This window comes from Heterodontus francisci, chromosome 4, assembly GCF_036365525.1.
Source record: "Heterodontus francisci isolate sHetFra1 chromosome 4, sHetFra1.hap1, whole genome shotgun sequence".
Classification (NCBI taxonomy): domain Eukaryota; kingdom Metazoa; phylum Chordata; class Chondrichthyes; order Heterodontiformes; family Heterodontidae; genus Heterodontus; species Heterodontus francisci.
The window spans coordinates 105,444,051-105,468,784 of NC_090374.1; the positions used below are offsets into that span (position 1 = coordinate 105,444,051).

The following is a 24,734-nucleotide window of genomic DNA, read 5'->3' on the forward strand; positions in this document are numbered from 1 at the left end:
GTCAGTTCGCAGCTCCATCAGTTTGCTCAGCACCGCTTCCCTGGTGATTGTAATTTCACCAAGTTCCTCTCTTCTTTCCACCTCCTGATTTACAGCTATTACTGGAATATTTTTTGTATCCTCTATAGTGAAGACAGAAGCAAAATATTTGTTCATTTCATCAGCCATTTCCTTACTCTCTACTATTGACTCCCCATTCTCACTCTCTAGAAGACCAACACTGACTTTTCTTACTCTTTTCATTTTTAAATACCTGTACAAACTCTTGCTATCCGTTTTTACATTTCTAGCTAGCTTCCTCTCATACTCTGATTTTTTTCTCCTGCACTAGCGTGGATCCTCTCATCAGTGGGTGTCAATTCGCGCATAGATTCAGGGTCACAGCCTGGTGAGCGCAGCACAGATGTGCCCAAGCAGCTGACAGAAACTGTGACAGCTGAGGCCATTGACATTTGGAGGACTGTCATAAGCCAGAGTGCTGCTGAGCCCCAGGCTGATAACTAGCCTCTACGATCATCGGTAAGGCAGCAAATGCTGGAGCTGCAGCTTGAGGTGCAGGAACATCTGGCAGAGCTTTGAGAGGGTGTGCACACTCTGGCATGGATAGTGGAGGAGTCCATCCAGGTCTTGAGTGCTGCCATGTATTTGATGGCTGTGTGCTTGGCTTCCTCCATCAAGAGATTGGTGACTCTCATGGAGAGCCAGATCCAACAGACCATTCAGTGAGTACTGAAGATATGTGCAGACCTGCAGGCTATTGCCTCGTCCATGAGCTCTATACAGCAGTGGCAAGGCGAGAGGACGATGAGGTACCTGGATTCTCCACCAGGTCCTTGGGGAGGTAAAAGTGGGCCTTGCAAGGGAGGAGGAGTGGCTGACCTCTGCATCTGGGGGCTCTTCTCAAGGCACTCCTGGTGTGAACAGTGGCTCCTTAGCCCATCTGCCAGTGACACCAGTGCCTCAAGTAGCCACAACTACAGAGGAGGGTCCTGCACCTGTGTAGGAGCCTCTCACCATGCACCTCCAGGCTTCAGTCAACCAGAGGATGACCACCAAGGTCATCCCAAACCACAGGGCAGGAAGGTCAGCAGCCTGCCTCCACCTCAGCAGACAACGCAGGGGGAGCACGCCGTTGAACCACGCTTAAGAGATTTCAGAGCGCCTAGCTACGCTCGGCATTTACGGCTGAAGGGAGTATTAAAATTGAAGCCTTGCATTTCTTGTTCTGTTTAATAAAGGTTTAATGTGATGGTGCAAGATCTCCTTCCATGTTTTGTGAGTTTCTGGGATTTCCAGCATACCCTGGCACCCTTAAGCGGCTGAATGTAAGGGACTATGCCATGTGTGGCAGATGCTTCACCCTTGCCACTGTGTAATGTGCAACTGGGCACAGGGCAACGGAATGGTGAATGAAGGAGGTGACAGCAGGGCTGCAGAAAGGTGAGGCTTTATTGGTATAGATCCTACAGATAGTAAGGGTTATCTGAAATATCTGGGTATTAGCGCACCTGAGCCTCCCTTGTACGTATCTCATTGCGCTTTGCCTATGGTCCCTGGGGTCCTTCATCCTGCATCGTCTGGTCAGAAGCCTCCTCCATATCCTCGTCAGTGGAGGCATCGTGATCCACGATGTCCTCATTGTTCAATGCTACCCCCCTCTGCAGTGTTAGGTTGTGCAGAGCACAGTAGACCATGATGATACATGAGACCCTTGCTGGGGCCTACTGAAGGGCTCCATCAGATTGATCAAGGCACCTGAATTGCATCTTCAGGATACCAATGGCCTGCTTAATGATTGCTGGATTTGACCCATGACAGGTGTTGGACCTGTCCTCTGCATCCATGTGTGGGTTCCTCACAGGTGTTAATAGCCATGTCTTCAGTGGTTAGCCCTTGTCAGCTAGTATCCATCCCTGAAGATATGTGAGGAGCCAGAAAAACTGTGGTAGCTGGTATTGCCAAAGTATATATGCATCGTGGCTGCTTCCTGGAAACCATGCACACACCTGAAGGATCTGCCTGCAGTGGTCGCAGAGCAGTTGGACATTGATGAAATGGAAACCCTTCCTATTGATGAAGGCCGCTGGCTGTCTATATGTGTGCAGTCGATCACACCCTGCATCTGGTGGAATCCAGTGAAGGCCCTGAACTCATTGGTGCTCTCAGCTTGTTTATACATATTCTCACCAATCTGGACATACTGGCTGGCCCTCTTGAACAGGGCATCGGTCACCACCTTGATGCATTGATGAGCCACAGACTGGGAGGTTCCACACATATCATCTCCAGTGGATCCCTGGAAAGATCCAGAGATGTAGAAGTTCAGTGCCACGGTGATCTCCCATGGGGCTCAGCTCATCCTCCATCATGGCGCACAGATCAGTGAAAGCTTCCCTGGAAAAGCAAAGTCTACAGCAACACTGCTGCTGGGACATTTGAAGGTAGCTGAGCCTCTGACGGTGCACCCTCTCTGAAGGGTACCTTCTTCTGCGCACAGGGGTCTGGTCGCATGTCCCTCTGTACCCTTCTTCTGTGTCCCCACCCCGATGCAGGCCCTCCTATTGCTCTCCTGCTGCCTGTGGCTGCATTTCCCTCACTGCTCCTCCTAACTAGAGGTGCCGAAGCTGAAGTGAATGAAACACATGGCAGTTGTCTTCTCTGTGTCCATGGCTTCTTATCCAACTGCTTTCCCCCTCCCCCCACCCCCACCATTTATTGAACACAAGTGCCAGTACCCAGATGGGACCCTGGCACCCACCTATCCCTCCTGCCTGCAATTGGTAATGCCTGTGCTGCTCCACCTTCCCTGGCACACCACGCTGGCTCTCACAATGGCTGTCAGATGAAGCCAGCACTGAGCTCATGCTTGCTTACCACCTCGTTTTACTGGGTGAGGCTCTGAAGCCCTGTGGTTCCCATGCACCCTTTGGAAAATTGCTGTGAAATGGCTAATTAATTGTCTTAATTACTTTCCCGCCATGTTCAGGCGAGATGTCCCCACCACGCCAATGGCAGTTCGCAATATCCGGTTGCAACGTGAAGACGTTGGGCTTCCGTCCCGATATTCTGCCCCCTAACACCTTCAAGCCCATCCCCAAAGTGCTCGGAAAATTCAGCCCAAGATTACAGTTTCGAACAACAGCTCAATTTATTGCTAGTTACTTATACGGTACATCAAAATAATAATATTTGACTCCATTAAATGTAAATTCTCTCAATTGTAACAACTATGGGTTCAGGAACATTCAGCAAAATTGTGAATAAGTGATTGCATTTACTGGAAATAGTGGTGTATAAGTTGACCCGGCATATAAGGACACCCCATTTTTCCAATCCCAAAAATGATGATGTTGCATATACTTGATATAAGTCAAACCCCCTCTTCAGCCACGACATTCTATACTCACATTAGTAGTCAACCTCAATTTGTCGCCCCAAAAATGTATATTTTACTTACCTTATAACTGGACGCAAGGGATCAAGCAGGTGATATGGGCTGTGTCACGAAAATGCGTGGGAGTTTAAGACACGCCAACACAGAGCAGACCCCGCATGGCGAATGACAAAGATAAATGGGTTCTCCAGCAAAACAAATGAAGTATGATGCTGATTTCAGGATATCTTCTTTTTCTTCTTTGGCCTCCTTATCTCGAGAGACAATGGGTAAGTGCCTGGAGGTGGTCAGTGGTGTGTGGAGCAGCGCCTGGAGTGGCTATAAAGGCCAATTCTAGAGTGACAGGCTCTTCCACAGGTGCTGCAGAAAAATCTGTTTGTCGGGGCTGTTACACAGTTGGCTCTCCCCTTGTGCTTCTGTCTTTTTTCCTGCCAACTGCTAAGTCTCTTCGACTCGCCACACTTTAGCCCCGCCTTTATGGCTTCCCGCCAGCTCTGGCGAGCGCTGGCAACTGACTCCCACGACTTGTGATCAATGTCACAGGACTTCATGTCGCGTTTGCAGACATCTTTAAAGCGGAGACATGGACGGCCGGTGGGTCTGATACCAGTGGCGAGCTCGCTGTACAATGTGTCTTTGGGGATCCTGCCATCTTCCATGCGGCTCACATGGCCAAGCTCAGGATATAAGTCATAACATTTGCTAACTCGTCAAATAACTGAGCTGCAGCGAGGGAATTCGGTGTTAGTGAAAAACTGGGGTGAGAATGGAAGAAGGTGAAGATGGAAGGTGGAAGTCCTGAAGAAGATGCCCAAGACCAAATGCATCATGGGAACAGGGACCGGTCACTGGCCTGATCTTGAGAAGCATGCATCGGAACAGGTCCTCAAAAAACATCAGAATGGTTACAGCGTCACCAGAAATGCAATGGGTATATAGGCACTTAAGTGGGCCAAATCAAACCCTGAACCCAGCAAAGATTTCAGAGCAAAAGCCAGTTGGTGTAGCCACTTTATGGAACAAAAATGTCTAGTGTTGTGGCAGAAGACCAAGATTGCTCAGAGACTGCCAAAAGACCTCGATGCCAAAATTACCAATTTCCAGTGTCATGCTAGGCCCCTACCTGCCAAGAACGAGGCACATCAATTTTGTTATGAACAATTGAACAGTTTTAACTGTTGTTGGAGCGAGGAAATGACTTGTTGAAAAAATCAACGGTGGCTGAAACAAACCATTTACATACTAACAGACACCAAGGATGAGGAAGTGCATTCCAGGGCCTGCTAAGGAGGATACAATCCACAAGGGCCAGGACTGGTTAGACCAGCTGGTCACATGACTAACTGGCTGTTCCAAGGTTTTCTTCTGAACTGGTCACAGAGACTTTGAACTCAAAGACTGTTTGCTCCATGACTGAGAAGATCTCTCCTGTCTGCTCCCATCTCTTTCTCACAAGCCTCTGAATCCACTGAAGACACAGGAACCCCAAGAGAGAAAAGTGTCCTACAACGAACAAGGTTTAAGAAGGATACTGGCCCCCAACGAAAAGCAAGAACTACCTACAATCTAGGAACTGTAACAAAAATTCTTCAGATATTGCCTCAAACCTTTCCACTTTATTTTTCTTCTGCTCTTTTCTGTCTCTATTTGCATGTGTGTATCGCATATGCATGCTAGTGTGGGCACGTCGTGTATCCGTAGGCATCAACCGAATTAGAGTTTAAGTTTAACTTTAATAAATTTCAACTTTTCTTTTTAAACCTAAGAAAACCTGTTTGTGCTGGTTTCTTTGCCTTATAATTGGAAAGTGGTCAACAAGGATTCACCAAGCGGGAGCTAAAAACAGTGTGTGTTTAAAATTAAATCCTGTTACAGTGAGACCAGGTGAAGGCTGAGAAGGACCCTTAGACACCTTTCTCACCTGGTCGTAACACCAGCGATTCATCATCAAATAGCAGCAAAAACACGAGTACCCATTAGGCCACATTGGCAAAATAGATGAAACGCCCATGAATTTCATATGCCCAGCAACTGAACCATGGAGTGGAAAGGTTCAAAAACAGTAAACTACAGGACATGAAAAGACAAGATTCATGGTGGTACTAACTTATATGGCTGATGGAACAAAATGAAAACCTATGGTTATTTTCAAACATAAAACTATACTAACCAAGCTGCCTGCAGGAGTGTTCGTACATGTCCATAACAGCGGTTGGATGGATGAGGATGGAGTGAAGTTATGGATCGATAATGTGTGTGAATAGGCATCCCGCTGGCCTGCGTAAAGAATGCAGCTTATTAGTATGGAATACATTCAGATCCCATATAACTGATGAGATCAAGAGGTGTCTGGAAAGAAATAGCACCGACATTGCAGTTATACCAGGGGGTCTAAAATCTGCAGTTCAACCTTTGGATGTGTGCCTCAACAAGGCATTCAAGGACTGTGTTCACGAGAATGGAATAGGTGGGTGGTTGACATAGAAAAAAACCTTCACAATGAGTGGAAATATACATGCTGCCCCACTGATGTTTTATGTGGTTTCGTCATCAAATCATGGGACACTATTAGGGCACAAACTGTCATCAGACCTTTCAAAAAATACAGAATATCCAATTGAATGAATGAAGAGGAAAATGATTTGTTGTAGAGGAATGATTGTGAAACTAAAAGTGCCACATCTGATCCAAAGTGGGATCCTTATGATAATACCATAGCCAAAGTGACTGAGAATGAATTGGATGACTTCTTTGCATTGGATGCCGAAGACAATGGATTTGATGGCCTTTAAAATGCTTTGATTGTGGGTAAAGCTATCTTTGTAGAATTAATTTATTCAATAAACCATGCCACATTGATTTAATATGAATTACCGGTGTTATTTTTTTTCACATTTCAAAATGACGACCACCCACAACCATTCCGGCAGATCCCATTTTAGACTTGGCGTATAAGTTAACCCCTGTTGTTGGAATGATATTTGGAGGCTTCAAAGGTTGACGTATACACTGCGATTAACAGTATTTGTTGGAAGCCTATTTTAGCCAACACGTTGCCACGCTTTTCTTTCATTCATTGTTTTAATATTATTCTATTAAATTCTACTTGAGATAAAAACATTTTTATTTTCTTTTATGTTGAAAGGGCAAAACACAAATAAAATTGTGGTAGAGAAACAGCCCACTGTCAACAATGGAGCGACAAGAACTAATGGAAAGGATGGAAAAGAAATGACACAGCTGCCACCACCTCCGAGAATGGTAGTAACAAAACCACCTAACCCAAGACAAACATCACGCCTACCAGGACAACCAAGATCTGGAACTCCAGGTCCAGGCCCACGTAGACCTCCACCTGGTCAACCAAGACGTTGAGCTGCGAGCGGAAAATATAATCATCTCTCAACTGTACTTTCAGCTGTCAGTATGGAATTGTTGGTACAAAAGTCGAGTCAAATATAGACATCATTCTGGGCAACTTTTTACCCAACTCCAAAACTGTTACACCTTTCCTCGATAAACTCACCATTTTCTATAAGAAGCAACAATAATTTGATTATAATAGTCTAAGCTTGATGGATTACCTTTTTCTCAAGCATTGATGTTTCTTACAAAATTTGTTTGAAATCATTATACATTATGTTCATATAGGCACTGGTTTTGAGGTAAAGCTAATGTAAAGACAATGTTTTCTGATGGAAATGAATTATAAGTACACTAATTATTTTGAGATGTTGAAGTTGGTTCTATATTGATGGCCATTAAGAATGGCATAAATTTAAGCATGAAGAGTTATTGATGGGATTTTTGGTTCTTGTATTTCTTTAATAATGATTTATGACTTTTAAATGCAGGTGCATTATAAATCATGTCACCAGTAATAATTATGTAGTTGCTTTTGGTATTTATATACTTTGTCACTGAAAAATAATGTTTGCTAAAGTGTGGTGTGGCATGTCATAAAGGAACATTTAGAATGATTAATATCAAATCAATTAGTCTAATTTCATAATATTCTAGTCTGGAGATGATAGAAAACCTAATCTATTAAATCTGAAAATGGTCTCCCGCCATAACTTTGAGAGGAGACCAGCAGATAACCCTGGAATGAGTGTGTAAACAGTCTGTTTACCTGTGAATTCCTGCCAGCCTCCATCATTACAGCTAGAGAATATCACATGGAATTTTTGGGCCCACATAGGCGATGATTGGTTGGTACAGCCTAGAGCAGAATTTGCAGGAACAAGTAAAACATTGGACAGTGAAATCACTTGGGTCATGACATTGGCATGCTTTGTGTTCCAACATTCCATCTCAATCCAGCCAAGAACTGTTCCTCCCTCACTGTGGTAACAAACATGACCATACTGCCTGTTGGATGTGTTAATTGTTCACACATCCCCATGAATTGTTTGCAGTTTCAGTGAAGATGGTAAAGGTGATGTAAATGTTCTACCGATTGTTGAAGATTACTAGAGTCAACACAACTTGTGGAAAAAAAAATACCATAACATTTTCCCCCACCAGACTTTTTTTTAAATAAAGCATGAAGCCCTGGACCAGACAATGGACTGATGTTGACAAAAACAAATAAAGTTTTGTATGATAATGTACACCATGAGTTGGTACCCATGGTCCTAAACATCTCAGATTTGGGATTACCCCTGTGGTGCTCAAATCTGACTAGAACAATATATGAAAGATTGGTGAAGTGAGTGATCGAACAGGAAACCCAGGCACAGGGATCCCAGGCCAGAGCTCTGGAGGGAGACTGGGCTTGGAGGCATGTGACTGGGCCGAGATGAGGGTCTTGGGGAAATTTGAGAAGGAGTAAAAGAGGATTGGTGAATGATGTAATAACAGGTTTTATTACCGGGACAGGCGTAGTAGACACCTTAGACATAGCCAATTTGGAGCGAAAGGTTAGGACCCTCAGCACTCAGCTGAAAGAAATTCTAAGGGATAGACAAAAGATCCAAACAGATAGGTTTCAGAATGCCCAAAGACTGACCAAATGGGTTAAATTGTCATTGCCCACCATGGAGGATCATGCGAAAATAATCAATAAATTGCCTAGGGAAGTGGAGGAGTCAGGAAAGAGAGCAGCTAAGAACGATGCCTGTTCTACCTACGGTAGTTGGGTTGTCGAACAGGCCCGGGAAAACCTGAGGCAAATTCACCAAGGAGAGATAGCCCTCTGGATCAGTAATGATCAGGTTAAGAATTTGGTTTCGAAACCAACCAATCTGACCAGTTGCCAACTCAGGGGATTAATATGTGTGTATGCTGTTAATACTAACTGTATTGAAAAGGGGGGAATGTTATTGGGAATGGTACCGGCAATACCTATTATTACTTTGAATCATGCATCTAAGGATGTATACTGGGTAGAGAATGTTAGAGTAATGAGGGAAGGACACCATGTCATGTATTATCACATCCATCCCTATGCAGTCCGCTCTAGAAAAGTAATGCTGGGAACACCATTGAGAGGATGTTGTACGGGAGAATCAACTATAGTGTGTTCGCATCCTGTCTATGCTACTGAGGAAACACTCTGTGGTTTTAATGTAACAATTAACTGCATAATGGAGGCAGTATCAGCAGTTATGAGTCCAACTCGTCGGCTTACATGAGTAAGGGGAAATATTGTGTGACTACCTCCCAGACATAATTTTGGCATGGTAGGACACAGTGCCCCCGAGAGAATAGTACAGTATGTTTTACCCCAATGCTTCCCTCAAGGATAGGACAGGTGGAACTGGTGGACATACACAGGCGAGAGGTAGTGGTCCTCAATGCCATTGAAAGTTTGAGGGACGATCTGTAACTGTATGTTAGCCAATTCTCATACCCCATACCCCCATTGCCAGAGCATATGACAGAGGTTAGACAAGGGCTGGACCGAGTGCATAAGGTTTATTACATCCTCCAGCAAAGGAGTGGGCAACTGCAACGGGACATTGAGGAAATACAGGTGACCACCTGGTGGGAACATGCAAGTTCACCCCTGGATCAGAATATTCTCTCATGTTCTGATTGTAGCTCAGCGTGTGGTGTTGCTTTGCCTCCTCATCATCCTCTGTCAGCTAAGGTGACGAACTAAGAAACGGGAAATGTAGGCACTTACACGAGAGGTTTTCCAAGAAGGGACTCCTCGGGGGAGGTCGGAGGATCATGAGTTGGAAGGTTTTATCTAAAACTAACTGGACCCTAAAGGGACCAGGTAAGGTTTAAAGGGGTGCAGCTCTGTAGGCGACCACCATCCAACCCGTGAACTGTATGTAACCTGGTACGTGGGGAAGTAGTGCGTGTGGCTAAAAGTGGTAAACAATTGTCCACAGCAGGTAAGTGGGATGTGTTGAAGCAGCGATGTGGTGTAACTGAACTGCTAAAGGGGAAGTGAATGTACTAAAACCTGCAAGGTCTGATGAAGGCATCTCCAATCTGTTGCTAAGTTTGTAACCGATGTGTCATGTCAACCAATCACTGTACATCGGGTAGTCAGGTCCAGCCTATCCTGAGCTGATCATGCAGATAGCATGCACGAAACAGGGTATAAGAAAGAGTGCTTCGAAGTGCTGGCTAGCTAGCTCAGGACTAAGTAGTCTAATCAACTACTTGGAGAATTGGAAGAGAAGGACTGATCATCTGCTCTGTTCTGACTCTCGGATGAATCCAAGTAATCTAGCTTACATGGACGTGTGACTACAATCTCTGTTGAAGATAAGATTTTGAAACGCTGAATAAACGTGCGATGTGTGAACAATAACTTGGTAGACTTGAGTTGTTGATACCCAGAGTAAACCTCCAGACCAGTAACGGGGATAGACTTATAACTGAAAAGTAAGCAAATAAGCATTTTACTAAAGTTAGAGAAGTTAATGGATTGATTCCTGGGATGGCGGGACTGACGTATGAGGAGAGATTGAGTCGGCTAGGATTATATTTGCTGGAGTTCAGAAGAGTGAGGGGGGAATCTCATAGAAACCTATAAAATTCTAACAGGACTTGTTCCCGATGGTGGGGGAGTCCAGAATCAGGGGTCATAGTCTAAGGATATGGGGTAAACCTTTCAGGACTGAGATGAGGAGAAATGTCTTCACCCAGAGTGTGGTGAGCCTGTGGAATTCACTACCACAGAAAGCAGTTGAAGCCAAAACATTGTATGTTTTCAAGAAGGAGTTAGATATAGCTCTTGGGTCTAAAGGGATCAAAGGGTATGGGGCGAAAGCTGGAACAGGTTACGGAGTTGGATGATCAGCCATGATCATAATGAATGGTGGAGCAGGCTCGAAAGGCTGAATGGCCTACTCCAGCTCCTATTTTCTATATTTCTATGAATGCAGCTCACTATCAGAAAGAGTTTCTCAAATCTGTGCTACCACATTTCTCCACATTAATCTTACTCTCCTCCTTAATCCCCAGCCTTTGACCATTTTTCTTTTTCACGATATCTAACTCTTTTTAAAAAGAATTTATGGAATCTCTTTCTACATTGATTTGTGACAGAAAATTCCAATTTCTAAGCAATTTTTGCAAAGCTTTATTTCTAATTTCACTTTATTATTTTTGTGACTGTCGACTTTGTGACCTTTTCTTGTCTCAATGACCTACAAGGACAATGTATTGTAATTTACCTTACCATAACTCTTCATCACTTTGAAGACCTCTGTCAGGTCTTTAACCCTTTCATCTATAGTGATAAAGCTCTAACTTCCCAAATTTCTCTTCATAATTCATTGCCCCAAAATGTACTTAATACTCCAACTGTGTGTGAAATACAACCTCTAAAATAGAAATGTAGGAAACTGTTGGACCCACAAAAAGCCAGCAGTAAAATATGGGAGAAATTGGAGAGAAAATTTGCAGATAGAGTATGTCTGAAGCGAAAACAGAAAATGCTGAAAAGACTCATGAGCTCAGCCAATTCTGAAATGAGTAAAGAAATAGACCACCATTCTGGAACTGTTGGGGTGGAAAGTGAGGGCAAGGGGTTGACAGTATTTGACTGCATCAACCCAGTTTTCCAGGCTGACCCCTTCCTCTCCTTACAATGGCAAACGTCTACCTTTCTGTTCTAACAAAGACTTATACCTGAAATATTCACCAATTGTCAGGCTAGACCCCCACCTGCCAAAAATGAGGCGCATTAATTTTATCATGAACATTGATTTTAAACTGTTACTGGAGTGAAGAAAGGACTTGTTAAACAGATCAGCCATGGCTGAGAAAGACATTTGCATATTAACAGACAGTGTTTGGAAGGACAAAGCAGCCATTTCCTGACATTCAACCCACAATGGACTTTTGATCACCAGACGTTGAAGGTGGGGGAACTCGCATTCCAGGTTGACTGCTAAGATAGCCAAATACACAAACGGACATGGTCAAACCAAGTAGTCACATGACTAACGTGCTGGGCAACCTGAATTTTTTTAATTTTACTAACAATTTGGGAAGAAAGCTGTTTGCTCCTGGACTGAGATCTCTCCTGTCTGCTCCCATCTCTTTCTCACAAGCCTCTGAATCCACTGAGGACACATGAACCCCAAGAGAGAAAAGTCTCCTACAGCGAACAAGGTTTAAGAAGAATACTGGGCCCCAACAAAAAGCAAGATCTACCTAAAATCAAAGACTCTACAGTGAGCTCGAAGAACCGTAACAACTCTTCAGATATTGCCTCAAACCTTTACACTTTATTTTTTCTTCTGTTTTTTTTGTCTCTATTTTCATGTGTGTATCGCTTATACGTGCTAGCATGGGGCGCATCATGTATACGTCAGCATTAACCGAATTAGAGTTTAAGTTTAACTTTAATAAATTTCAACCTTTCTTTTTTAAACCTAAGAAAGCCTGTTTGTGCTGGTTTCTTTGCCTTATAATTGGAAAGCGGTGAGCAAGGATTCTCCAAGGGGGAGCTAAAAACATGATGTGTTTAAAATTAAACCCTGTTACAGTAAGACCTGTAAGAAGGCTGAAAGGGAACCCTAGACCTCTTTCTCACCTGGTTGTAACACCAGTCTTTTTTTTCTTTGAGATGCAAATACACCTGCTGTGCATTTCCAGCATTTTATGGGTTTATTCATATTGCCAGCATTTTTTGTTTCTCTTTATAGAAAATTTAAGTGTAAATAGGTATTTGTTGGAATAGGTTTATAAAAAGATGGCATGTAGAAATTCCTTTCTGTGTGCATGCGGGCCCAATGCAGTGAATATAGATTGATACCACCTCACTTATATCCATTGGTTCATTGATCCAACTTTTCTTCCATTTACTTGTTTGCTCCGAAACAACAACAACTTGCATTTGCACTTTCTTTCTTTTGGGCCTCCTTATCTCGAGAGACAATGGATACGCGCCTGGAGGTGGTCAGTGGTTTGTGAAGCAGCGCCTGGAGTGGCTATAAAGGCCAATTCTGGAGTGACAGGCTCTTCCACAGGTGCTGCAGAGAAATTTGTTTGTTGGGGCTGTTGCACAGTTGGCTCTCCCCTTGCGCCTCTGTCCTTTTTCCTGCCAACTACTAAGTCTCTTCGACTCGCCACAATTTAGCCCTGTCTTTATGGCTGCCCGCCAGCTCTGGCGAATGCTGGCAACTGACTCCCACGACTTGTGATCAATGTCACACGATTTCATGTCGCGTTTGCAGACGTCTTTATAACGGAGACATGGACGGCCGGTGGGTCTGATACCAGTGGCGAGCTCGCTGTACAATGTGTCTTTGGGGATCCTGCCATCTTCCATGCGGCTCACATGGCCAAGCCATCTCAAGCGCCGCTGACTCAGTAGTGTGTATAAGCTGGGGGTGTTGGCCGCTTCAAGGACTTCTGTGTTGGAGATATAGTCCTGCCACCTGATGCCAAGTATTCTCCGAAGGCAGCGAAGATGGAATGAATTGAGACGTCGCTCTTGGCTGGCATACGTTGTCCAGGCCTCGCTGCCGTAGAGCAAGGTACTGAGGACACAGGCCTGATACACTCGGACTTTTGTGTTCCGTGTCAGTGCGCCATTTTCCCACACTCTCTTGGCCAGTCTGGACATAGCAGTGGAAGCCTCACCCATGCGCTTGTTGATTTCTGCATCTAGAGACAGGTTACTGGTGATAGTTGAGCCTAGGTAGGTGAACTCTTGAACCACTTCCAGAGCGTGGTCGCCAATATTGATGGATGGAGCATTTCTGACATCCTGCCCCATGATGTTCGTTTTCTTGAGGCTGATGGTTAGGCCAAATTCATTGCAGGCAGACGCAAACCTGTCGATGAGACTCTGCAGGCATTCTTCAGTGTGAGATGTTAAAGCAGCATCGTCAGCAAAGAGGAGTTCTCTGATGAGGACTTTCCGTACTTTGGACTTCGCTCTTAGACGGGCAAGGTTGAACAACCTGCCCCCTGATCTTGTGTGGAGGAAAATTCCTTCTTCAGAGGATTTGAACGCATGTGAAAGCAGCAGGGAGAAGAAAATCCCAAAAAGTGTGGGTGCGAGAACACAGCCCTGTTTCACACCACTCAGGATAGGAAAGGGCTCTGATGAGGAGCCACCATGTTGAATTGTGCCTTTCATATTGTCATGGAATGAGGTGATGATACTTAGTAGCTTTGGTGGACATCCGATCTTTTCTAGTAGTCTGAAGAGACCACGTCTGCTGACGAGGTCAAAGGCTTTGGTGAGATCAATGAAAGCGATGTAGAGGGGCATCTGCTGTTCACGGCATTTCTCCTGTATCTGACGAAGGGAGAACAGCATGTCAATAGTCGATCTCTCTGCACGAAAGCCACACTGTGCCTCAGGGTAGACGCGCTCGGCCAGCTTCTGGAGCCTGTTCAGAGCGACTCGAGCAAAGACTTTCCCCACTATGCTGAGCAGGGAGATTCCACGGTAGTTGTTGCAGTCACCGCGGTCACCTTTGTTTTTATAGAGGGTGATGATGTTGGCATCGCGCATGTCCTGGGGTACTGCTCCCTCGTCCCAGCACAGGCATAGCAGTTCATGTAGTGCTGAGAGTATAGCAGGCTTGGCACTCTTGATTATTTCAGGGGTAATGCTGTCCTTCCCAGGGGCTTTTCCGCTGGCTAGGGAATCAATGGCATCACTGAGTTCCGATTTGGTTGGCTGTATGTCCAGCTCATCCATGACTGGTAGAGGCTGGGCTGCATTGAGGGCAGTCTCAGTGACAGCATTCTCCCTGGAGTACAGTTCTAGGTAGTGCTCAACCCAGCGGTCCATCTGTTTGCGTTGGTCAGTGATTATGTCCCCCGATTTAGATTTGAGGGGGGTGATCTTCTTGATGGTTGGCCCAAGAGCTCTCTTCATGCCATCATACATTCCTCTGATGTTTCCGGTGTCTGAGGCCAGCTGAATATGACTGCATAGGTGTTGCCAGTAGTCGTTTGCGCAACGCCTAGCTGTTCTTTGTGTAGTACTTCTGGCTGCTTTAAGTGCTGCGGATGTTAAATCGCTGGGGGCTTTCTTGTAGTTCAAAAGTGCAATGCGCTTAGCGGCTATGACAGGTTCCAGCTCTTCATTATGAGATTGAAACCAGTCTGCATTTCTCTTCGCACTTTTGCCGTAGGTGGTCAAAGCTGACTCATAGATGGCGTCTCTGATGTGGGCCCACTTGGTCTCAGCATCCCCTGTGGGAGTGTTTTGAAGGGCTGTTACAAGTGAATTTAGAAATTTTTGTAACAGCTGTGGGTGAGAAATTCTGCTCGTGTTGATGCGCGGGTGGCCCTTCTGCTTGGAATGATGCAACTTCTTTGGTCTGAGTCTAACCTTGCTGCACACCAGGGAGTGGTCGGTGTCGCAGTCCGCACTGTGGAAGCTGCGTGTGATTTGAACACTGTTTAAGGCGGCTCGCCTTGTGACAATGAGGTCTAGCTGGTGCCAACGACGTGATCTTGGGTGCCTCCATGAAACCTGGTGACAGGGTTTAGTGTGAAAGAACGAGTTGGTGATGCAGAGGTTATGATAGGTACACAACTCAAGCAGTCTCTGCCCGTTCTCATTCATCCTTCCAACGCCATAGCGCCCAAGGCAGGAGGGCCATGAGTCATGGTCGGCCCCAACCCTGGCATTAAAGTCCCCCAGCAGGAATAGGTGTTCGGTGTTGGGGATGCTGCTAATGATGTTATGGAGTTGTTCATAGAACTGGTCTTTAGCTTCAGGTGCGGAACAGAGTGTTGGAACATAGATGCTGAGTAGGTGTACTGGACCAGAGGTGGTGAGCAGTCGGATGGACAGTATGCGTTCCGAGCCATTTGAGGGAGGCTCTATCATGCTGAGCAAGGAGTTTCTGATGGCGAAGCCCACTCCATGCTGTCTTGGTTCTTCAGGATCCCTGCCCTGCCAGAAGAAGGTGTAGTCTTGCTCTGCTAGAGAGCCACTCGCGGGGAGGCGAGTCTCCTGAAGTGCTGCAATGTCCACATTGAGTCTACTGAGCTCGTTGTTAATGATGGCGGTCTTCCGAGAATCGTTGATTTGTGTAAGGTCTTCCGACAGGCCAGGACACATAGTTCTGACGTTCCAGCTTGCAAAGCGAAGGGCTGGTACCTTCTTTCCTTTTTTCATGTTGTTTGGTGCGGTGTATCAGTCCACCTTTCGGGCAATGACCCTGAGCTCCAAGCACCCATTGAAGCAGGCAGACTGTGGCGGGACAGAACCTTATTGACCGGGGGCTGCCCGGTTTGAGGCGGGCGGTAGCTGTCCAGTGAGGTGCAATGACCTCTCCCACCGACAAAGGCAACCCGTGGCGCCCAGTTTCTACGCCAATTTATCTGGACTTATAACCCGTAACTGCTGCCTTCCGTGTTGTTTCAGTCGCTGTGAGGCAACTATGGAGTGACCTCTCCATGGCGCATGCCTGGGCAAATTTATGGAGGTTGAGAGTTGCCCAGTCGTCAAAACCCCCCTCTCGGCCTTTCTGGTGGGGTCCAAAGGAGTGCAGGACACGACGTTTGGCACCAGTATGGCTGCAGGAACTGCCGGAAACATGCCAAAGGTGACACATGACCGCCTACGGGGTTCCGCTCCGGATTTTCTGTTAGGGTTTACTCCCTTAGCCTTGGTCTCTCCCGAGACGCCCACAAGGCAGTGGGGTTGTTGGGGCCCCTACACAGGTGTAGGATGGTGCCGGTGGGAGGAGGGGATGCAAGGGGGAGGGGTAGAGGGAGGGGGTGGGGAGGGGTAGAGGGAGGGGGTGGGGGGGGGTGCAGGGGAAGGGGGTGCGGGGTGAAGATGGTGCGAGGGGGGGCGGGCTGGGACGGGGTTGTGAGGGGGTGAGCTGAGAGGGTGGAGCAGGGAAGGGGACGGGGGTGGGGGGGGGGGGGTGGAAGGGGGTAAAGGGGGGGGAGGGGGGGTGGAATCTGGTGCAGGTAATAAGCCATTTCCTCAGTGCCCACCATCGACGTCCGGAAAGCTCATCCACGTCCTTCGGGAGGTGAAGCATCATTTGGCAGACTTAGAGGTGATTACATTTGCTAAGGGTTTTTTTTTTCTGCAGTGGTTTAAATAAAGGCATGCAGCATTGCCGACAGTGCGCTTATGTAGCACTTTTAACATTGTAAATTATCCCAAGTCGCTTCACAGGAGTGACATTAAATAAAATTTGACACTAAGCCACATCAGGAGATATTCGGACAGATGACCAAAATCTTGATCAAAGAGATACATTTTAAGGAGTGTCTTAAAGGAGAAGAGGTGGAGAGATTTAGGAAGGAGATTTCAGAGGTTAGGATCTAAAAAGAAAGATTTGTCTTCATATAGCACCTTTCATGACCCCAGGACATCCTAAAGCATTTTACAGCCAATGAATACTTTTCAAGTGCAGTCATTATCGTTCAGTCTCGGCAGCCAAAGACACGATTGCCAATGGTGGAGCAATTAAAATTGGGAGGGGTATGAGGCCAGAATTTGAGAAGCACAGAAATCTCAGAGGGTTATAGGGTGGGAGGATGTTACAGAAATAGGGAGAGGCGAGGCCATGGAAGGATTTTAAAACTAGGATGAGAATTTTAAAATTGAGACATTGCCAGACCAGGAGCCAGTGGACATCAGCAATGGTTGAACGGGACTTGGTGTGTGTTAGGATTTGGGCAGCAATAGTTTGGATGAGCTTAAGTTTATGGAGGGTAGAAAATTGGAGATCAGCCAGGAATGCATTGAAATGGTCAAGTCTAGAAGTAACGAAAGCATGGGTGAGGGTTTCAGCAGCAGATGAGCTGAGGCAGGGTGAAGTTAGGCAACGATAGAGGTTGAAGTAGGAAATCTTGGTGGTGGAGCGGATATGTGGTTGGAAGCGCACCGCAGAGTCAAATACACCTAGGTTGTGAATGGTCTGTTTTAGCCTCAGACAGTTGCAGGGGATGATATGGAATTGGTGGCTGGTGGCTGGGGAATCCATTTTATGGTCGAAACTAAAGAAAATGATTTTGGTCTTCACAATATTTAATTCGAGGAAACTTCTCCTTATCCAATATTGAATGTCAGATTAGCAACGTGACAGATTAGAGGCAATGGAGGAGTTGAGAGAAGTGGTGATGAGGCAGAGGTGGGTGTCACAGCACAGATGTAGAATCTGACTTTGTGTTTTCAGATGATGACCTGAATTTTATTCGCGTGGTGGCGCGCTTTGAACTCAGTGGTTTGCCTGCATACAGCAGCCGCCACCGAGCCCCTACGATATTACGCGCGGGGGCTCATTAGCATCAGTGCAACGCACCACCCCCCATATTACATGGGGAGAGGGGGACATCCAGCACAGTGAGGAAGCTTTTGACAGCTGTGCAACAGGTGCTGGGGCCCTATTTAAAGTGCCCCAGCACCTGCTTCCTGACAGCTGTCAAAGAAATACTTACCTTACTGTTGAAGAGTGAGGCTGCTGTCAATCTGGCAGTAAAGCAGAAAGTGCTGGAGAAACTCAACAGGTCAAGTTGCATCTGTGGGAGAGAGAAGCAGAGCTAAGTTTCAAGTCGGTGACCAAGTTCACAGACCTTCTAATCATCTGATTGTGAAAAGCCACAGACTAATGTGCATTTGGAATCTATATTCATTTCTCTGCTAGCTGTTATGTGAAAATACATGTAACTGCAAATGAACGAGCTTTGTTAATAAACATGAAAATATGTTCATATTCTAGCTGCATTGCTAACTAGATATATTAAATATAATAACTATGATCAGCTGCTGCAGAAGCAAAGTGTTTGTGAACATGCGTCGATGTGGAATAGTTGAAAAACAATGAGAACAGCACAGATTTCCTCACATGTCCTGCATTGGTTTTCAAATAGGAATGCACGGGTGTCACAGCAATGTAAATATGTCTTTCACTAAATGTTCCTCACCAACATGTATGTATTTTTCTCTGTGTGAATGATGTGTCCCAGCATGTAGCGCCAATGCCACATCTCATTTCACCATGGTCTTTCAGGAAAGCCACTGTATGCACTAACATCATTGCCATGCCACCATTACTCATGAGCGTCTCCACGGATGCAGTGACATGGACATTGGCTCAGTCAGCTGCTGCTTCTAATGGTTTACACGGGGATGCTGCAGACATGGACTGATGCATAGCAGGTGAGCGAGGGTGATGAGTGATTTGCAGAGCTCATATCAGTTCCTATGGAGCCGAGAGCCTTTGTCTGATAAGCTACTGCCGTACATCCCTAGCTCACTGCTAACCCTGCATGGAGCCTGGGTGCCGTCTGCCCTCCCGTGCGCCTTTCCTATTGTAGGTCCTCAGCATCCTCATGGTCCGAGAAGGAAACCTGTTGATGTCTCTCCTCATCATGCCAGGCCTGCCCCCTATTGGGTGCATAGTTGTGCAAAGCACAGTGAGCAGCAAAGAAAGGAGCTGGCCTTTTCAGCCCGTAGTACAGGGCATCACCCTATCCATCCAGGCATTGGAAGCATTCTTTCAGCATGCCCATCACCTACTCTATGGTGGCTGTTGTAGCTCAGTGACTGGTGTTGTATCTCTCCTCTGTAGCAGTGGCGGGGTCTCTCACTGGTGACAGGCACCATGTCTGCAAGGGATAGCCCTTGTCTCCAAGAAGCCACCCCTCCATCTGAGCCAGTTCAGTGAACAGCAGTGGCAGCTGGGAATGGCGCAGGGCTCAGGTGTCATGGCAGCTGCCTGAGAAGTGGGCACAGATTTGCATGAAGCATCTCTGGTGATCACTTACCAGCTGCACCTAGATTGAGAGAATTCCTTTAATGGTGACGTCTGCAGATGATAGCCTGGCTGGAGGACTGATGGCCACATGAGTGCAGTCTATGAACCCTAACCCTATGGTTCTCCGGCAATGATGCCGAAACCGATGGCTTTCTGGGCCTGGCTGTGACAGTCCATCCTGAAGTGAACATACTCACTGGCCCTCTGGTGCAGGGCATCAGTGACCTCCCTGATGCAGTGGTGCACTGCTAACTGTATGGTGGGCCCCTGAAAAGCTGCATAGGCGTCAAGCTTAAGAACCGCTGCCACAATGAGGACAGCAAGCATAGGATGTCCACCGAAGCCCACGGGCTGCAGGTCATCTTTGAGCAGGGCACAGAGACGTGTCACCACCCTCTCTACATGTACAATCGCCTCTGACCACTGGTGCTCTGACATGCGATGGCATGTCATGTGGGGCCTGTAGATGCACGGCGACCATAATGGCGAGCTTCCCTTGGGGGCTGCTGCTCACGACCGGGGGCCTCTGCTTGCACCACACCTGCCTGTTGATTTTGCACCTGGTGCATATGGATCCTCAGGAGAAGCGGATCACACATTGTAGGATGAGCCAATCCCATTTCCATGTGATAAATAAAGTTGAACCCTTCATTTATTCGAAGGTTCCTAACAGGGCAGGGATTGTGTTGATGGGTACATCAGGTGCTTTAATGGATCAACTACGTGGCGTGGCATGGCATTGACCATCTTGGCTAACACTCAGAGTGGCACAGCATGACCACATCAAGACCCTACCAGCTGCATCGATTGCCCCCATCATCCATATAACCTTAATGCTCCTACCCTTTCTGGCACCCTCCTGACACAAGGGTGACTACAGTGCCATTGCTCCTTCACAAACACAAAGAAACACAGAGCGTACACTGTTTATGGAGGGAGGGTACACAGTACCTCCCTTCATGCCTACAGAGCTTTCACTCCAGTAATCCCAGACCCCTCCCTCCTCCCTTCCAGAATGCAAAGCTGAGACCCCTGTAATCCCCATTTACATTCACTGTCCAGTACTCCTGCTTCTACTGTCCCGTCTGATTTTCTGTTCGTGAACGGGACGGCACGTGACGGCCGCCCATTCTACGTAAAATGCGGAAGTGTGGAGCAAGAGGCGGCGGGATGCATAATCTGCAGAGGTAAGTAGTGTTTTACATATTCTAATTGGGGTGCTGCTGCCGAGCGTTGGGAGGGCCGAACTGAGGACCCCCCCGCTGCCGGTAATATGCGGCGGGCCCTTCTCGATGTCGCGGGTCGAGGCAAGCTCTCCCTACAGAATTTTACCGGCTCCCCCGGCTGTGACCCACGCTGTTGAGGGGCCGGTAAAATTCAGCCTGATGTCACTGAGGGGCAGCATGTAGATGAGGAAGAGCAGAAGACCAAGGATAGAATCTTTGTGGACTCCAGGAGTAATGGTGTGGAAGCAGGAAGTGAAGCTATTGCAGGAAATTCTCTGGCTACAACTGGGCAGATAAAAATGGAACCAGCGAAGAACAGTTCCACCCAGCTGGACAATAGAGTAGAGGTGATGAGGAGGAGGTGTGGTCAATTGTGTCAAAAACTGCAGACAGTTTGAGAGGGATCAGGAGCCATAGTTGACTATGGTCAGTTATATAGGAAGCCTACAACCTGAGTGAACTCTAGAGGTTATTCTGCAGTTAATGGTTATTCATGGAGAACATGAAAATGTTTGCTTTGGCAAAACAGGAAGCATTCACCTGCTTATGCTAAAAGTGTGATGGAAGCAGATTTAATGAAAACTTGCAAAAGGAATTTGATAAATATTTGAAAAGCAAAAGCTTTCTGAGCTATGTGGATAGAGTGGAAGAATGGAACTAATTGGATAGCTCTTTCAAAGCACAGACAGGATGGATTGAATTTTACCAGCCCTTTGGGGAATGGGCTGGGAGGCAGGAAGGCTGGTGAAATGGTGCGGGAAGATGTCGGGTAGCGTGCCCATCATCTTCATGTCACCATGCCATTTTGCCAGTGAAGAGAAAGGTGGCAGAAGGCCCGCCCATCCAGAGCCCAAATGAGCCACTTAACTGGCCAATTAAGGGCCTTTTCCCAGCTCCGCTGGCATTTTACCAGCTGCTGGTAAACCTTGGCAGCATCCCAGCAGGCTCTGTGTGTGGGGGGGGGGAAGTGGGGGGGTGCAAACCCACCTTTTTGGGCACTCTTTGGCCTACAGAGTGGTTCCCCCGCAGCAATGGCACCATCTGCCCTCCGTGACCCTGCCCCCCTCGCCAGGACCTGCCTGACTAGCCCTGCCACCCCCAGACCCCACATGCCTGTCTTTGAGGGTGCATGGCCATCAATGCATCATTATCCTCCCAGCGCAGTTCCAGTGGTGATGCTGCTGAGCTACCGGCCCTCTGATTGGGTGCACAGCACTTGGGGGTGGGCCGCTGTCCATAACAGGGATGGCAGTCCCAGCAGCAGCCACTTGTTTAGAAACCACCAGCAAAATGAGGCCCCAGGTCCCACCGAGGTGGGATTGCTCGCCCCAGCTTTCAGCCCCGGCAACGGGACTCTGGCCGTCAACATTAAATCCAGCCTGATGGGTCAAATAGCTTCATTCTATGCTTTTCATTCGATGATTCTATGAGCATTAACTGCATTCTAATTGATGTTGCTGGAGCTGGATGCAAAGGGCTGTGTGGTTTTGACTGCAACAAGCAATGCAGTGCCAGCTGTGGCAGTGAGTTGCAGATCACATTGCAGGAAGTTACACAACTCTATAACAGTTCACCTTGAGATGTGCAACCTCCTTTTGCTCTTCAGGGAAGTGCAGGCATTTTTTAAAAAATTCTTTCATAGGTTTAGAGCCTTTGTTGGGAGATTCCTGTAGTTCTATGTGCTCCTGACATATCTGTCTGCTGTTTCTCTTCCTCTGGCTAGAATGGAATTGTTAGAAGGTTGTCCATTTTAAGAAAAAAGTACATTTTCTGTACCCCCTTAGGATTTCAGAAGGTTGTCCAGCCATCGCAAGAATTTTAAAATTAATTAATTAACTTGCCACAAACTACCAACAAAATATCTCCCAAAGGGCGGCACAGTGGCGCAGTGGTTAGCACCGCAGCCTCACAGCTCCAGGGACCCGGGTTCGATTCCGGGTACTGCCTGTGTGGAGTTTGCAAGTTCTCCCTGTGTCTGCGTGGGTTTTCTCCGGGTGCTCCGGTTTCCTCCCACAAGCCAAAAGACTTGCAGGTTGATAGGTAAATTGGCCATTATAAATTGTCACTAGTATAGGTAGGTGGTAGGGAAATATAGGGACAGGTGGGGATGTTTGGTAGGAATATGGGATTAGTGTAGGATTAGTATAAATGGGTGGTTGATGTTCGGCGAATTGTGGCGAGTCGAAGAGACTTAGTAGTTGGCAGGAAAAAAGACAGAGGCGCAAGGGGAGAGCCAACTGTGCAACAGCCCCAACAAACAAATTTCTCTGCAGCACCTGTGGAAGAGCCTGTCACTCCAGAATTGGCCTTTATAGCCACTCCAGGCGCTGCTTCACAAACCACTGACCACCTCCAGGCGCGTATCCATTGTCTCTCGAGATAAGGAGGCCCAAAAGAAAAAGAAGTATAAATGGGTGGTTGATGTTCGGCACAGACTCGGTGGGCCGAAGGGTCACCTGCTGTATCTCTAATCTAATCTAAATATTTGCAGTGTTTTAAAATCCCTTCAGCAATGAAAATGGCTGCCTCCTACCCTTTACATCCATGATTTGCAGACAAGTTGAGGAAGTAATGGTGGCATCGTTGATTGTTATTAAAATCAAGCTGGGGTCTTAACTGCTTCGCTTGACTCTATTTGAATGTATTTACTCGGCTCCTGTTTGTTTTTGGCAGGAGCTTAAATTGAGGCCCACCCGGTGAATATCAGAGGGTTGCATTTTGTTGCGGCAGACGTAAAAAATAGTGGCCGGCATGCACAGGTTGCAAGCTGCCACGATCTTGAACCCAGCAGCTCATTCCCATATACCCTCCCCCCAATCACGTAAGTGTCGTCCGCTGCTCTGAAGGTCTGGAACTGTAGATGAGAACGCAGGGAATTCCATTTAAATGAATGCAGAAAGGTCATTTAAATATTTAAACCAGGGTCCCATCGCAGAGCGGCAGACACGATCGGGCCAGACAGTCCCGACGTTGGGTTCCTTGGCGGGCTGTTGCCGCTCTGATCTTCCGGCCCCCACTCCCCGGAGCCTGACGTCCGGAGGTGAACAAATCCAGCCCAGAATGGGTTAACCACCAGCATAAATCAGTGCTTTTCTTTTTCTCTTGCAATTTTTATCCTGCTACCAATCACTTTAGAAATGTAAATAGAGCAGAAGGGAGACAAACACCATCCCTGTGTTTCCTTAGTTATTCTGCTTTGTTCCAAATGTGTTCTGAAAGATTTTTTCAGAATGCCGTTTCAAAGTATCAGTTTAAAAAATTATTTCTAAGGAGGTGATAAAGTCCCAAAATCCTGAAAATTTTTTGTCAAGTTTATAACTGAACATATTTAAAATATTTTTAATTGCTTTTTTTTAAATCCTGTTTAATTGTGGAATAAAAAAAAATCCTAATACAAATAAGTTGGTATACTCACATTACTCAGGTTTAATGATTGCGTCTTCAAAAATAAAATGGAATAAATGTTCAAGCCCATTATGTTGTACATTTCTATAACACAATGGTGTCATAACAACGATTGTCCAGTGTAAAGCACTAAGCTATTAACTACTAAAAGCTACATTGAAATATCTTACAACAATTAATTAAATCACAAAGACATAACATAAATGGTACCTTTTGCATACACGTTTCTGGAGCAGTAGTGCTAAAATGACTGCTGTTAGAATTCAGTGTCGAGATTAGATTGAAGCATGGGGTGGAGGGGCAGGTGAAGGAAATGGATTTGATACTCAGTACTCTGAATCCAAAATCTGGATTCACATTTCATTGTTTGACAATAAGTTTTAAGATCAGCTTCAGCAATTACCAGCTAGTACACCTTTGGTGAACACATTTTGGTTCCCAAGCCTGAATTAATCCAAAATGGACAAATTTGGGGGAAAAAATTATAAATTCAAATTTAGCAACTTGTTCACAGGTCAACCTGAATGTAGTCAGTAGTCT

The 24,734-nt window shown here is 46.3% G+C and overlaps 1 protein-coding gene across 1 annotated transcript in view; it reads left to right on the forward strand.

Annotated features, from left to right (window-relative positions):
- LOC137368698 (transmembrane channel-like protein 2-A) overlaps positions 1-6,862 on the forward strand; it is a 109,684-nt gene extending 102,822 nt beyond the window's left edge. The window contains exon 20 of the mRNA XM_068028858.1: positions 6,540-6,862. Coding sequence (XP_067884959.1) covers positions 6,540-6,769 — 230 coding nt within the window. The 3' untranslated portion in view covers positions 6,770-6,862. The remainder of the gene's footprint in view (positions 1-6,539) is intronic.
- The last annotated feature ends 17,872 nt before the right edge of the window (positions 6,863-24,734 follow it).